The 17,888-nt window shown below is 31.0% G+C and overlaps 1 protein-coding gene across 5 annotated transcripts in view; it reads right to left on the reverse strand.

Moving 5' to 3' along the window:
• LOC142333216 (ATP-binding cassette sub-family C member 4-like) overlaps positions 1-17,888 on the reverse strand; it is a 189,880-nt gene that overhangs the window by 30,330 nt on the left and 141,662 nt on the right. For all 5 annotated transcript variants that reach the window (XM_075380199.1, XM_075380201.1, XM_075380198.1 and 2 more), the window contains 5 exons: positions 17,026-17,264; positions 12,683-12,762; positions 5,742-5,892; positions 3,165-3,271; positions 15-141 (listed from right to left, as the gene is read on the reverse strand). In XM_075380199.1, the coding sequence (XP_075236314.1) occupies positions 15-141; positions 3,165-3,271; positions 5,742-5,892; positions 12,683-12,762; positions 17,026-17,264 (704 nt within the window). The remainder of the gene's footprint in view (positions 1-14; positions 142-3,164; positions 3,272-5,741; positions 5,893-12,682; positions 12,763-17,025; positions 17,265-17,888) is intronic.

The raw sequence follows: 17,888 nt of genomic DNA on the forward strand, positions 1-17,888 counted from the left end.
AAGAATATTATTACCAGTATGTCTAATTGCCAGGACACTGAAAGTAACACAACTAACGAAAATAGCACATGACAAATCCAGAAATGATGTAAATCCTGCTGATGTGTAAATAAACAGAAACATAACACTTGTATGAAGATCCTAAACAAAAGAAAAAAAATCAAGAATAAAGTAATATGCTCCATGACTACACATGACTGAGACTGAGAAAATTATATTGTCAATATAGTATCCATTAAGTTACATATAAATAAGTATCACATGGCCTAAGCTACAGTAAAATTATTATACTCAGGGCATATTTGTCAATATTTACATTGTTTTGAACTTTCTTAAGTCAGAAACACGGATGACATATTTTACATAGCCTCCCTGTCAGGTCCATTATAAGCAAAATCTCTATCAATTACATGGAAAAGGGCCATTAAATAAGCCTTGAAATTTAGTTGAAAAAATATATTTATAGTTATTAAAGTAAATCTCTTAAAATTATAATTTAATTACATCACAGAAGTAAACAAACGGATTTATACTCCATATTCTTTTCCGATATCCAAGCCTGTACGAGAATGGTTATATATTTTTTGGTAGAATCAATTCACTAATTTTACCAAGTTTCACATTATATAATTAATTTATCATTAAGGCCCTGGGTTCAAATCCCGATCAGGCATGGCATTTTTCAACGCTACAAATTTCCGTTTGGGCTAAATGATTATATCAATACCCGCACATCTCATTAAACAAAAAAAAAAGAAAGTAATCATTAAAACAATTCTTATTCATTAATTCATCGTTTGAAAATCAATAACAAAATGCAAATTACATAAACTTTGTTTAATAACAGAAATGGTTAATAATATTAATGTAATCTAAAACGGCATATAAGTTGAATTAAAATTGTTAGAGATAATACAATTCTGAAAAGCAATTATCCTACTATCTAGAAAATAAATAAAAAATTACTAAAATGATAAAATTATCTACACAGTACAGTCGTATCAAGTTCCTATTTGCAGTACGCGGTAATAGAAGCTTCATTCTAAATTAACATCAAGTAACCTTCTTCAAAGGATCAAAAATGATAGTGGGAGAATTTAGCCGAAAGGAAGAAACATAGAAAGCAACAGTGAATATAAATGATGTCAAAAAAACAATATCATAATAAACATTTTGCTATATTGAGTGAAGAAGAATAAGAAATCTGTGAATTACCAGAGGAAACTTGATTGAAACAATAAAAGACTGAAGAAAATAAAAGAAGAGAAAAGAAAAAGAAAGTATGAAGTTCTACAGGAAAGTGAACAGTAAATTAAGGTGAGTAACAAAAATGCAAAGGGGAGATGGCTACCAGACAAAGAAATTTTAGAAAGAAAAAGATAATACCAAAATAGTGAATAAAACAATAAAATCAGTGATCCAGACCAAATGATCCATCTACCATTTTCCTTCCTTTTTACATTTTCTTCCTTCTTCCAAATGATGAATTAGAAACAAAAGTTTTAAAATAAAAAGTTATACAAGCAGTAAATGAAGTTAAACATGTGATACAAACAATCAAAAAGCTGAGGGGGATAGATGAGTTGCCAGTAGAAGTGATTAATGTGTAGGTGAAGGATCACAAGAGGTATTGAAATTATGTAACTAACATGATTTAAAACAATGTTATGTGGTCAAAAGTTTCTTAAAACTAAAAGCTTGTCATGGTAAAAGTGTCATGATTACAAGAGAGTTAACTTAATTTTGCATTCAGGATTCACAATCATAAATTATTGAATAAAAAACTAGCCAAATTCTTACAAAGTGACATAGATTTAGGAAAGGAGAAATATTCTTTCTATGGTTGTATTATAACGTTTGAATTACTCGACTGGAACCTGTATCATAATGAAGGTCATTATGAAACAGATTTTCATTATGATACAGGTGTTCCAACTGATCAAAAGCCTACTCTTTTCAACCAATCAGAAGCAGATATTGTTTAATGTATCAGCTTCATAATGAAGGTCATTATGAAACAGATTTTCATTATGATACAGGTGTTCCAACTGATCAAAAGCCTACTCTTTTCAACCAATCAGAAGCAGATATTGTTCAATGTATCAGCTGCTTTTTATTTTTTTTTTTTACTTTGATTTTAATTCGATTTAGTATTAGCAAGCAGAAGTTAATTTTAATGTACACCACTAGTAACTAAGTTTCTATATTACACTGTTTATCCTTTAGTTAATTATGTTGAATTTTGAGGAAGAATGTTTTTAAGCTGATTGATAATAAAGAAAAGGTGAAACTTATATATATTGCTACAGAAATGTATTATTTAATGTAATTTTTTGAAAAATTAAAAAAGGTATTCTATAAAAAATGTATTCTATAACTGATTTAAATCAATAATTTCAATATTTTCTCAGCCAAGGAAAAAAATATGGTATGCAACTCTCTATAATGGCCATTAATGCACTCTTGCAAAGTTTAGGACACTTGCCAAGGCTGGTGTTGTAACTTACTTCACACTCGTGCATTAATTGCTATCATAGGATCGTTGCACAATGTAATATTGTTGAACAGCTTTTTCAACACTGGAGTGGTGTAAAATTTCAGCCAAATGATCTCAATCTTAAACAACCTACAGCCAATCAAAAATATAAACCTTATTTAGATATTCGGTTTTTTTAAAAGCAGAATCATCTGACTTTGTTTTCTTCACAGTTACTTTTCTGTATTTATTATAAAAAGAAATCAGAAAGATAAAATTTTCCCATAATTTTTTTTTGAATAATTGATAACATTTGGTAAATTTCACTTATGAGTATATACGATATATAGACACTGTTAGAAGAAAGCAAATTAAGGTCTGAGATATATTAAATAATGCTAACAATTTCTATACTTTGATTTTGGATTGTATTAAGTTGACAGAAACGTTAGTTCAAATTTTAGAGTTTTCACTATACGTTTGAATTAATCTCAATTTAAACATTTCATAATACAATATAAGTCCATTAATCCAAATTTTATGAGAACAGACTTATCCAGATAGAAAAAACTTCTTTTAAAATCTGTGTAACTAGCTGCAACTCGTTTTTTATTCTGAATCACGATTGTTTGAATTTATTTAAACAGTAAAAATAAATATTACAAAAATAATTAATGGAAACACATACTTGGTGATTATCAAATTCTTTCTGCAATATACTTTGTGCGCCAAGAGCTCTAATTGTTGGTAAACCTTGTAATGTTGAATTAAGATGTGAAAATACAGGACTCCGAGCTGTAAATAAAATAAGATACATAAAAAACAATCAATATAAATAAAAGAAGAATATGCTTTATAACATATATCACTCTATACATTGTTGCCACATACATGCCAAGCTTCATATCAGCGAGCGCACGCTAGACGCTCAGATGCCAGCGGGAGTACAGTATACATACGCGCCTGCTCGCACCACTCCCACCATTGCGCACAACTCTCCCACCGCAGCGGCGCTGCAGCCTCACTACTCGCAGGCTCCAGTAAAAGAGCGAATTTTTAATTCGTCGTCAACCACCGCCAAAAAGAAGAAGATGGAAGAAGTTCCCAGCTTATGCCAACATCCTCGCCGCAACTGCAAACCAGAACAGCCCACTGAGGGAGCCGCTGGACACGGAGGCCACTTCCTGCCCCATCTTGACCCCAAGGGGAAGACACCACCATGTGATGGGTCTGACCATCACGCCACCCCTACCTTGCCGGCCAATCCTGACCCCACAGGACCGTCCGACATGTGACGGTTACGGTCACCCCTGCCGTTTCTAGCCTTGATGGGCTTTACTGAAGGTCATCTTCAAAACTTCGGCAAAAGGCATCTCTCAGCCTTAATCTTGCCTCGGTCAGGATGCCATCGATGCAAACGCCACATGTGACATTCTCATCAGTGTACTATTACTTAAAGAACTAGTAACAAACAAAACACATCTCATCAAGTCTTGAACATACCATTCTGGTGTTTGACAATACCGGAAGTAACTGACCTACTACCTGAGAATACATAAGGTGCGTACAACATGCAACAATAAACTATACTAAAACAAAATGTAGAACAAAAACAAATCACAAAAACATAAAACAGGGAAATACAACCACAAAACAACAATAGGGCAAACCCAGGCAAAACCCTAAATCCCCTCCACAATCCTTCCTTTGCCAAATAAACAAGAAAATTTGTGATGATAATCCATTCAGCCTGGTTTCTCCAATTCATACAGATATCCAATATCGACCTGATGATATCGAGCTGACAAATATTCTCCGTGTGCATTATTTCATATTTAGTGCATTCATACACCACGTGGAAGGTGTTGTCTAGCTGTCCACATTGCAGAGACACACCAGAATCCACCAGGCCGAATCGCTGCAGTCTCTCTCTGAAGGCACCATGTCCAGAAAGAAATTGCGTCACATAACTGTTCGGGTTTACCCAAGTGGCGCCAGCAGGAACTCAACGACAGCATAATCCACAATGTAACACCCGCTGGCAACTTCAGCCGCAGAAGAGAATCAAACTCCACCACCCACAACAAGAGACCCAACATGCTTCCCTGGGGACAACCCTTGGACAGCGCCTTACAAACCTCATGGCCACCCTCGCAGAGCAGCACATCAGCTAATGTGATTAGCACATCTCAGTGACTGAAGTAACTTTGCAGTAGATGCAATTCACTCACAGTACACTCTTGTTTGAGCAGGGCCTCGATCACCCTGGCCAGCGCATCCAGCAGCAGAAGCTGACCCAGCGTGGGATCGCTTGGGGAGAACCGCCTTGGCCCACGCTGCCGGAAGACGACTGACACTGACCTGACATGCGGGGCTCTGGAGGCCAACACTGCTATGCTGTAGTGGGGACCCAACTGCCACTGAGGGGAAGCTTGGTCTGATTCTAATGGACTACCCACAACTCCCTGACAACAGCTGAGCTGACATTGCCAGACACCCAACAGCCCTTCTCAGAGTTACCTCACAAAACACACAAATGGCAAAATAAAATTTTTATTTTTAAATTTAAAATCCATATTTTATGGTCATAAAAATCTTAATTTTTTCATTCTATTCCCATTTTTAAAATCAAAACTGCTATAAAAACATAATTAGTTATATTACCAATTAATATTATATAGATAGCATGCATAATTACAGAATAAACATAAAGAAATCTATTTTTTTAATGGCAAAAGAATTAATAAAAAATTGTAGACACATATCAAAATTAATGTAATAAAACAAATATTTAATGACCAAATAATATAACAGAAACAAAGAGAGAGAGAGATTGATTTTACTTAAAGTTTTGAACATATGACTGAATGGACGCACATTGATGGAACATAGACAGAAATAAAACAGCTTAAATGTGGATGATTATGTCAGATATTTAGGGTAATGTTAAAAACTGAACAAGGTATGACATAATACTATGTAGAAAATCCAGTAGTACTGTGGAAAAACAAATGAAGTCGAATGATTATTATATTACATATTATCAGTAAACAAAGTAAGATATAATAATTCTGGTTAATAAGAGAGGCCACTTCAGGTAGGCTACAGAGTTAATTAAAAACTAATTAACTTTACTTCTGGTAATCTACAGAAGTTTCCAAGAGTTAGTTAGGCAAGTAGTTAAAAACTATCATAATCCTCAACACAATTAAGCTTACATCTTATTGGAAAATTTATTACACATACATATTAGAATTTTACTTGCCAATTCCTTCAAGCCGTTTTAAATTTTTTGATGTCTTCACAAAAAATCGTCTAACAAATACACAGATTGCACTTAAGATTACAGCTGGTATGATACAAATAGGACGCACAATGATTGCAATCAACAGCGAACCAACAAGAGCACACATACTCTGTAAAAGCAAAAGGAAAACAGTATAAATTGAGAGATTACCCTGTTTGAATAATGTAATAGTAGCAGCAATAATAATAATAAAATACAAGTATACGAGGTGTGTGAGAAAAGTAATGAAATTGGTAACACTGCGAGCGATCTGGTAATGCTGTGTCTACTGGTCTGTGCTAGACCGGTTTGTTCATCCATTCCACATGCTCAGTATGAGTTTCAACTCCGTTCAGCCAACACATTACTTTTGACAGCGCCATCAGTGAAGTTGTGTGTTACGAAAATGGAGCATCGAAATTTAGAGCAACGTTGTGCAATCAAGTTTTGTGTTAAACTTGGGGAATCCGCAAGTGTGACCTTTGAAAAGGTGAAACAGGCCTATGGGGAACATTGCTTATCAAGAGCACAAGTTTTCCGCTGGCACAAATCATTTTTGGAATGTCAAGAATATGTTGAAGATCAACCTCACTCAGGGTGACCTTCAACTTCAAAATCTGATGAAAACGTTGAGCGTGTGAGGGTTCTTGTGAGATCAGACCATCGTTTAACGATAAGGATGATGAGTGAACAGTTAAATTTAAACACTTTCACAGTACATCAAATTTTGACAGATGATTAGGACATGCGAAATTGGTGCCGAAAAACCACACAACAGGATGGAAGGACAATCGAAGAAACGTGTACGTTAATCTTCTTGAGAGGATTGACAATGACCAAGAATTCTTCAATCGTGTGATCACAGGTGATGAATCCTGGATATTTGAGTACGATCCTGAAACAAAGTGGCAAAGCAAAGAGTGGCATACTCCGCCATCTCCTCGACTGAAAAAGTGTCGAATGAGCAAATCAAAGATCAAAACCATGCTGATTTGCTTTTTTGACAATAGGGGTATCGTGCATAAAGAATTTGTTCCTCCAGGACAAACTGTCAACCAAGTGTTTTACAAAGGTATCCTTGAAAAGCTCAGGAAAAGAGTGATTTGCATGAGACCAGACATTGCAGACAAGTGGATGGTTCATCATGACAATGCCCCGTGTCACACGGTCATTTCCATCAGGGAATTTTTGACCTCAAAACGCATTCCTGCAGTTCCTCAACCCCCAATTCACTTGATTTGAATCCTTGTGACTTTTCCTTTTCCTGAAATGGAAATGTGTTTCAAAAGGACGTCATTTTGGAAATCTGGAGATGATTCAAAAGACTGTGACCGACCAGTTAAGAGCCCTACCAGTTGAAGCCTTCCAGCGCTGCTACCAGGAGTGAGAACAACGACTCCGCCGGTGTATAGCTGCCCAAAGGAACTACTTTGAAGGGGATAATATTGTTATTTGAAAAAAATAAAAACTTTGGTAAGTAAAAAGTCAGTCTCATTCTCTTCTCACACACCTCATATATACACATGCATGAATATAAAAGTAATTCTTTGTTGAGTGGGATACAGTAAATGTACACAAGGTTTATTTAAAAAAAATATATTTTGAAAAAAATCTATGTGGATTTTTTTAAACCAGTTTAAATAAAGTAGACTCTGTTTCACTGATTAACAATATCAGTAAATGGGCCATCTAACAGAAAAACATACCTTACCAATTAAAAAATATCTTTTGGTACTTCAACTATCTTCATTATTACAAAAAAAAGCTGAGATACATTTCGTTCATCACATCTCTTTCTTTGAGATCTAGTATATAAATGTTTTGCAAAATACATTAGCTCAACATAAATATGTTTTGGCACAGAGTTATACGTAGAAAAACTTGTTTTATATTGAAATATAAAAGAAACTTTATGTAGTAGGAAAATGATCGAATAAAAGTTTAAGCTTGACAGAATGTGTTCTGATTTCATTTTCTACATGCACTTGAAGATAGAATTGTCCATCCATGTAGTGCCGACTATTAAGTCATACTTGCTACTAAATAATATTTTTTTTGTAAAAAAAAGAAATGATCACTAGTTTTGAAAATAAATTCAGAAACAAATTTATAAATACAATAGATTTCTAATTTTAACATTTTGCTGAGTAATTCACAAAGAATGTAACAAACTTTCAGGACATGTTCTACTCATGGAAATAAAGAAGAAAGTTCGTACAACACAGGTTCGGAAATGCTTCATTAGTGAGTGTCGGCTGAAAAAAGGTTTCACCCTTATTTCTGGGCCTTCAGTAAAATTAACCCAGACTGTAAATCTTGAGATCCAAATTATAGGGTAAATTTAATGGTTTTATAAGACATTTGACCTGAAAAATTAAAAAAAAAAAAAAACAGGTCTAACAACCAGTGGCGGCTTGTAGCTGAAATTAGTGGGGGTGCTGCTCCAGAACATTTTTTCTAGACCTTTTCAAAGCCACGTTTAAAGTTTTCTATGAAATAAAAGAACCAAAAAAAAAGAATCAAATATAATAGCTAGAAGCAGGATAATAATCTATTTCTACACTTTATCACATTCAAGAATATTCAGTTTAACCAAATAAATAATAAAATGTCAATCAATACAAATATTTTTTAGTATTATTAGATAATAACTTAATAAAATGTCTGCTTAAAAACACTATAGTCCAATGGTACTTAATTTATATTTCTATGTACACAGAAACAAATACATAATTAGTTTTTAGTAATTATGTTCTCTTTTGCCCATCAGTGTGTTTTTGGACAGATTTGGCAATCAAAAAGCCCTTGCTTTCCGCCATCTTCTGATCACTACTGAAAAAACAACTAAACCACTCTCATATTCCTTCCACCGACTAAACTAGAAAAGGGAACGAACAAGAAACGTTACACATGCAGAGTAAAAAAAAACTACCTTTACCAACACACCAGGTTCAGCTCTGCAAGAGCAACAGTGCTCTCCCTCCCTCACAGCCTCGCATGCAGCTTTCTATGTGCGCATGTGCACTACAGCCAAACACCATGTTGCTGGAACTGTGAAACGCTCAGTTCCATACAAAGATTTTTTATATGTTTTTCATAAACTGCGGGATGGATACTGACAATAAGCTTAAGGATTATACATTGTACAAGTATAAAGAAAGAATTAAAGAAAAAAGAACTAATTATATTAAATGTTATCAATAATATCAAGTAGAAATAGGGAGTGCTGCAGTTCCACAGTGCCTATACATGAGCCACCACTGCCCAGAACGATAATTTTTGGGATATCTGGCGTAAAAGACAGAAGATTGGGGCGAAAAAAATACTATTTTATGTTTGGCGTAAAATAACTTTGTTATTAACAAAGTTAACTTACCCATTTAACAAAGTTAAATGAGTAATAAATACATAAAAGTTTTAAACAAAAATTGTAGAGAATCAGATTCTGAGTAAAATGCTTTAATAAAGTCAACAGAAACTAAACACAAACGTAAGAGTTCCAGTATTTATTAAAAATGAAAAACAACAAAATGTGGCAGATTTTACCTATGTAATAAATGAAACAAAATTTTCAGTAAAAAACAAAAGAACCAAATATTTTTTAAAAATAATCAAAATTTTACAATTTGTAATAGGTTCTCAAACGAGTGGGGAATAGAAAAGATCTGGAGTAATACATTCGGTTGGGGATGGACTTAAAAATTTTATATGTATGATCTCTTTTGAAAAGATTCATAGTTTGTCATAAAAAATAACTTGTAAATTTGAAAATAATCATAGTCAAAATTTTCAACTTCTTAAAGATTTGGTGTTTTTGTGAACCTTGGTACACATACATTTGTTAGGAAAGTTTAGCAATGCCATTATTGATTTTTGATTGTTGTTTTGAGTTTAAGTTGTATAGATAGTTTTTTGTTTCATGATTTTTTTGTATTAATTATTCTCATAATAAAAAAATTCATGTCAAAGCTATTATAAATAGCTTATAAATGAATAAGTATGGCTTTATAAAGTTATTATAAATTAAATTTCATAATTCTTTAAGTAATCTTTTTATAAATATATGCTCTGCTATTCTTACTGCAAAAAATTACTGGACCGTATTTGACCATAGGTGGTTTGGGCTATCATCAACAAAAAATTAATAATGATCATGAAATCTGTAGTTATTGTAAACCTACTAGTATATAATTATTTCATCATCTGCAATATTATAAATAACAGTATTGTAAAATTTTTAAATAACATGATGAAACAAAAAGACTTTAAAATTATTATAGATAAAGTATTAGTTTCAAATTAAATGGAAATTGTTTTTCCAAAGAATCTCTTAGAAAAAAATATCTTCAGTAAAATTATTGGTAGCTATGAATTATTAATTTTGTTCCAAATAAAAATAAAAAATATAATTTTATATTTGTTATCATTTGACATCACTCACATCAGTTTTTCAGAAGTTCTTTAGTTGAAAGTTGGAAAAAAAGAAATTTCAGATGAATTAAAAATATTAAATAAAAAAAAAAATTTTATTTCATTTTACTGAATATGTTACTGGGAATATGTGGAATACGTTACTGGAATTTTGTAGTGTATGATGAATGCCTAACCAGGATTCAAACCAGTGATTAGTGCCAAAATGAAACGCTCCTAAATACTACCCCTCCGCCATGGAGATCAATAATTTTCTTTGAAACAATAGAAAATAAGTTCTGGGATTTAAAAAAAAAATTATTCTGATCGATTATTGTATTTTTTTTTAACTTCAAAAGATGGTTGATGCTTTGTCAAAATAGCCTTGTCTTTCTCTCCATCACTGGCATCTTAAGACACTCTGTAAAACTTGAAGTCCATCTTCCTTTCCATATTTTGAAGAATGCAACTCTGGAACATTCCTTTGATTTCTTCCATACTACTTTTCCTTCAAGAATGTTTGGATCTGATTATGCCATAACATATGCCCATCAATTTGCTCTTTTTTGCTTAATCAAGTTTAAAAGCAATATGTGTTTTCATTTACTTCTTCTAAAAATTCTTCATTACTTTTTCTATCCATCTGCTTGTCTTCGTTAAGTTTCCTTCAGATTCATATTTCCACAGCCTCAAGCTCTTCCTTTCCATTTTCTCAAGGGTTGACATACATCTCAATTCTGTATGTTAACACACAACACACACACACACACACACACACACACACACACACACAACACAAAAATGTTCCTAACTTCTAAGCTATGACTATTTATTAATAAATTTATTTTAATATGGAATGCTTTTTTAGTTAGTACTACTCTTCTATTAATATCTGTCCTACATTTACTTTCATTATTGCTGTTGACACTCTCTAGGTGGCAACAATTTTTAACCTTATCAAAGATTGCAATGTCAAGTTTTATATCACATTTTACATTCTCTTTCTTCTTTCCTATCAACGTTATTTTTGTATTTTTCTTGTAAATCTTCTGTTTAAATTTTTCTATATTTTAGACAAGTGTTTCTAGGATTTTTGTTCATTTCTTTTTCAGAGTCTGTCATTATTACAATATTATCAGCAAAGCAGATATGGATGAATATATCTTCAATTAATTTAATGCCTTCAGTATTTTCTATCATTCTTGTTACTGCATCTTCTACAAACAAGTTAAATAAGTAGAGGTAGGGAACAACCTCATCTCACTTCTTATTTTATAACCATTTACATCGATTTCTGTCTTTTAGAACTAGTGTAAATTTAAAATCAGTTTTCTATCCCTCCAATCAAGTCTAACAATTTTTCATTGTTTGAAACAGCATTTTGCAGTCATCTTTATAAAATGCTTTTTCAAAAAAATAATGATAGGCAGACATACGCGAACTTTAACAAGGTCTACCTATCAACCTCAATCCTCCTCACTAAAAATTGTATCAGCACCAAAATTGCTTCTCCGAAAGTGTTTATCCATTTTTATCCCTAATCACATTTGTTTCATACATTTGCTTGAATTGCAGTTAATTTTCATGCATGCTCTACCTGATTTTCCCTTTGCTAGGTCTTTAATCTTTTCCCTTCTTTTTTTCATCCATTTTTTCCATATGGAATTATGAGTAATTAGGAATCTTTATTTTTTTTTATTTCTCCAAGTCATTTCTTTTTTTAAAGAGATCTGATATTTCTGTGATCATCTATCATTTTCGTGGCTCTTCTTTTACCAAAGATTTCTTGAACTGCTGTTGTACTTTCTTTTATTCTTCCCATCCTTCTTTTTCATCGTTTACACATAGCCTCTTTTAACTCATTAACTTCACCTTTTTTCTTTAATTTTTCTAAGTACCATTTATTTAGAGTAATTTATTGATATTTTCTAACCCTAATATTGTACTTCGCATTATAAAGGTATGATTATTGTTTACATCAAACCCAAAAATGAATGACTTGACTTGATTTGGTTCCTGCATCTATTCCTGATAAGCACGTAATCTATTTAAGTGTCTTCCAGCATCCTTCAGTGTACAACATGTACAACATGTTACAACATGTACAACATCATCTTCATGTACAACATCATCTATTGGAACTCAAAGCAACTATCAGTAACCATCATTTTATTGTTAAACCTACTGATTTTCATCTTAATATAATACTACATTATCTTTGGAATAGAATTTCTTTTAGGGTACAGAAATTACAGCCTAAAAATTTCTGCAATTTTAGGGTGTAATTTTTCTCCAGATATTAACCTAAGAACTAAGCAGATATGAACATATATTTACATAAATTGTAGCAATTTCCAGAAATGCCTTCCAAGGTGGGGATAAAAACCTAAGTAATCATCTTTAAGTACTGTAATCAGGTGTTTACTGGTTGTGATGATAATCATTGTAAAATAAGACAAGTAAAGAAAACCAAATGATTATAACTACAAAGAAAATGTACATAAATTTACCTGACCGAAATCCATTAAACACTTTGGCAACCATTCATCTATCATACCTAAATCTTTTGAAAATCTATTTAAAATACGACCTGGAAATTCAAAACAAAAATATCTTTATTATACAATAACTTTTATTTGAAAATTACAGTTAGATGAGAATTAATGTCAATTATAAATTTAATTGGGACTGTACATTGTTTCAGCTATCAATCTGTTCAGTTCTTCAAATCCAAACATTAACTGAAAAATAAACATTAATAAAATCCATACCATCAGCACAATAAGCTTAACACTTAACTACATTCATTTTTTTTTATTTATTTAGACAAAGTAATAAAATCAATGTTCTATTAAAATTTATTACAATTAACAAAACAAAATAATAAAATAGAAATAAATTTTGACAAAAAATTAATAAATAAAAAATACAAAATAATAAAGTAAGATATGATTTCAGCTAGATAGGTTTAGATAAACTTATGATAAATAAAAAAACTAAATTTTTCATAAATACCAAGACATGAATAATTTTACATCCTCAAATCAAATTACATTCCTATTTTTATCCTTCCAAAACCCATTTTGATACTCAAAAAAAAAATCATAAGTTTTAAAACACTAACAATTTGATCTTTAATAATTCTTTTTGATGTTTTTGTTACAAAAAAATTGTGTAGGCACGCCACGTTTGGAATATGTAAAACAAATTGTTAGGGATGTAGGATGTAGGGGGTATACTGAAATGAAACGACTAGCACTAGATAGGGAATCTTGGAGAGCTGCATCAAACCAGTCAAATAACTGAAGACAAAAAAAAAATGTTTTTGTCTACACTTATTTATTTTCAAATTACACTCTTTCTGATCAGCAAATTCATACAATTTGTATGAAGCTGACCAATGAAAAAATTATATTTACATATATTTTTTTCAAATACATTTCAAATTTTGTGTATATAAAATTTCTTGGTGAAACTAAACTGGTAGTTTTTTTATAATTTATATCATACTTTAAAAGGTGGAAATCTAGCAAGCTGCTAATGTGAAACTAGCCTACTGAATTTAAAACCTACAAATTTTTTTTGGTTTTGCTAATCATTTGACCATATTGATTTGATTGTTCTTTCACAGAATTATTAGGATATTTCAGATAAAAGAAAATCTTTACTGTAAAAGTCACTTCAAACAATGAAAGCAAAATTTAATACCCAAACATTTCTTAAAAAATAATTAATGAATTATATAATTTTATTGAGTTCCACACAGAAAATAATTTGGCATTTTCTCTAAATTTCATTTTCAGCAAATATATACCCAAATGTGTACAGTTTTCTTCAAAAACCAAAGTTTCTGATGTCAACGTCAGAAAAACATCATGGTTCATCTGACAGATTTATGGATTCCTCACAAAATTTGGCCTCCTTAATAAAAATTTGCAATTTTTTTGTAAAACGTATCTAGTGCATTTCTTCTGAAAGGGTTCAAGAGAAATCTGTGTAATTATTTACATTAATCCATTGAATCATTTTTGAGTAGTAATTGAGTACACCCTTGAAATAGACATCAAGAAATTCTATCTAACATAATCTTGAACAATGATTTGTATGTGGTCGTAGTTTCATGGCACCTTCCTGCCTTATATATATATATATATTCAAATCTAGCAATGGTGAAGCATTGCCGGGTCGGCTAGTAATTATATAAATCATAAACATTACACTTTTTATTTTTATCATTAATGAAGCGCTTCATGTGTTAAAAAATGAAAGAAACAGCTAAATTTTACAAGCTAGAAGCAGTCCGTTATCAGTTAATTTACAGATTATTTAATTTAATTTTTAAGGGTAGATTATTTTTATTTATATTTTATATTTGTATTTTTATTTATTTATTAATTCTATTTATGCAATTTAATAATTTATTATTTTATTTATACTGTATGAATTAGAATTTATTACGTAATTATTATTTATCTATAATTTATTATTAAATTTAAATCAAAAGATTAACAATTCTTATTAATATTTAAATTAATTATTATTCAAACTTATTAATAAAAGAAAGGTATTATTAGTTAATATTTAGCAGTAAAAAATAAAGGATTCTTTATTTAACAAACTATTTAAAAGTATTTTACAATGGGCTGTGGGAAAGAAAGACTATGAAAGCACAGTGAACGGGAGAGAGTCTGCTGCACGCAGCCGCCTGGCGCACACGTGATTCGCTCTGCGCTAACGGCAGCAGTGTACGGAGCAGCAGCTGGCCCGTTAACTAACACAACCTCACACGAACACAGTCAAAATTAAACGAAAAGCCCACAAGTCATCTTCGCGGCGGGTCTTAGGCCCGCCTTTTTTTTAGTATTAAATAAGATGCAATAAATAAAATGTGATAGATTCTTTTGTAATTAAATTGGGCTCAATTAATTTGTAATGATAAATATGGATTGTATTTTAATAATATATATGTAATTCAAATTTTATAATCATAAACATACATCATTTCTTTATCTCACTATTTGTTTTTAGTTGCGTGCCATCCATTCTTTATTTTTTTTTTGCCATCTGGCAATGTCTGCCATCTATTCCAAATTACGTGAACTAGCAACTCTGTTTTTAAATGTCAACAATAATTTCTCACAAATATTATACAGTACTTTATTGTAAACAATGTTTTTCTATCATGAATTATGGTTTTATTAATAATTTTGAAGCTGTAAAATTATAAAATTATAGAATCTTGTTACAAGGTAAATATAATTTTTACTTTCCTGGCATATATAGCTAGAATAACTATATTAAAAGGATATGGTGATTGCATCAAAAATGGGTATCGGGAATTTTTGCAAATCTTTATGTTTTATGGTCCAACAAGTTCATCTAGACCAAAAAAATACATACATGCAAGTGTCACACTGCTTTTAGCCTTATTAACTAAGGACTGACCTAAACAATTTTCTACAAATTTGGTAAAATATTTCTAAGTAGGGATATTGATCATATTAATTTTTTTCAAATTTTTTAAGTTAGTGGGGGGATTTCACAAAAAAAAACAGTTTTGATTTCAAGAGAAAACTTTATTAAAGCAAATTTGTTAACTATATCACATATATAGATAATCCAAAAAAATTTTTTCTAAAAATCAACTTCTTCAAATTAAAATATTTTTTTTGTTTTTTGGTTCTATTTCCCTGCGGTAAAAATTTTTTTTAATTTTTTTAAAGTTATACTTCATATATAAAACTGTTTAAAAATGCCTACAATTTTTTTAAATTATAGACCCGGACCTAAAATGAAAAGTTTTTAAGAGAAATAGAAATATGTACATGAATAGCAAACATACTGGAAAATTTTTACTTGTTTGTTATAGACCAACCCATTGGTCATTCATGAAAGTATTCATCAAACTAAAACAACAAAAGTTCAAGAATAAATAATGAAGAGTGTTCATAAGATGAACACTCACCCACACACTAGATGAGCTGACATACATTCTAATAAATGTGAAGTAATAAATTTCTTTTTAACAATCTGACTAAGGAGCGTTTTCCTTCTGTTTTAAATCTTAAAACATTTTTTAACAAATTTTTAATATATCTGATGAAGCAAGCAGTGTGCACCGTAAAAATGATAATGTGGAAGAATTTAAAAAAAAAAAAACAAAAGCAATAACTGATATTTTTCTTTTATTTATTACTGATAATAGTATACATACATAAAAGCTGACAATACAGTTGTACGACTTTCCCATCATGCAGCTATTTATAAATAAAATATAATTAATATATTAATGACATTGAAAAAATCCCATGTTATGATTACAAGATAATAATATTGTAGGTTAAAACTGCAAATTTCAAATTTGGTATTAATAAAAAAAAAGCTTCATTTCAACAACTTCAAATATTAAAATTGTTTTCAGCACCCTTGAAACTATATAAATTGATACCTCACTTGACCATATTTGTTACTTTTTGTGTGGACGCCAAAGTGGGAGTCAAAGCTTAATTTTATTAAAAAAACTTTTTTTAAAGCAGTCTGATTACAATAAAAAAGAGAAAGAAGAAAAATGTTAAAAATGTATGACTTGTGGTTGGGTCTGGACACTCGGTGGGATTTAGGGCTCCTAATTTAGTAAAGATTAATTAGAATGAGATTCATTAGAATTTAGTAAATAATGTATAATTAGATGACAACAGAAGAAACCACAATGAAAAACAACCATCACAGCAATCACAACAAAACTTCAAGGTTTAGAGCATTTTTTGGGGTGAGTGAAATTTTTCAAAATGTATATGCGCGCGCGCGCACACACACACACAAGAGTTGCAAGCATATACATGAAGTTACATACCTGAAGGATTATTATTAAAAAATAATATTGCTGTTCCAACAACAGAGTTAAACATTTTATTGTGAAGCCCATCTGAACATTTCATACAGGTAGCACAAAAAACTGCAGCACGAATAAGACCAAACATGCAGATACCAGCAATAAGAGCTCCATGAATTGATGCTAAAGTTGTACTTGGCAGTGTATTATCGTATACAGCAGTAGCATTCTGACTGTATCTCTTTTCTTCTAACTTTGTCCTATAATAATAAAAATAAAATCTGTTATTGTTTGTTTAAAGCTCTTAAAAATATTTTATATAAAAATGAAATTCAAAAACAATTCACTAAACTTATTGGTATACCTGATAAGTTACTGGATAAAACAACATATGAAATCAGACAAGACTAAAAAATGTCACATATTTGGTTTTTTTTACGCTATATATTAATAACATCCTGTGTGAATGTTAATTATAGGTTACAAGAGAACCAGAAGTAATAAATGATATTGCTGTATTAACACTTTAAATCCCAAAATACCCACTTTTTTAAAAAAGTTATACATCAATATAAGTTATGCAGCATTGTTGCTATGATTTCAACATATAACAATTGAAGATTCAGGTGGATTGCATTTTTGAATTACCAACCTTTTGTTACCTATGTGTACAAAATATTACATTTGTATAGGTATTCCTGATGGTATTTTTTTTCTTTTTTCTGTTTAGCCTCCGGAACCATCATCAGGATTACTTCAGAGGATGAATGAGAATGATATGCATGAGTGTAAATGAAGTATAGTTTTGCTCAGTCTCAGGTCAACCATTTCTTTCATTGGATTGGTCTAGTGATTAACGCGTCTTTCCAAATCTGCTGAATTGG

Source organism: Lycorma delicatula, chromosome 12 (assembly GCF_047948215.1).
Source record: "Lycorma delicatula isolate Av1 chromosome 12, ASM4794821v1, whole genome shotgun sequence".
NCBI lineage: Eukaryota > Metazoa > Arthropoda > Insecta > Hemiptera > Fulgoridae > Lycorma > Lycorma delicatula.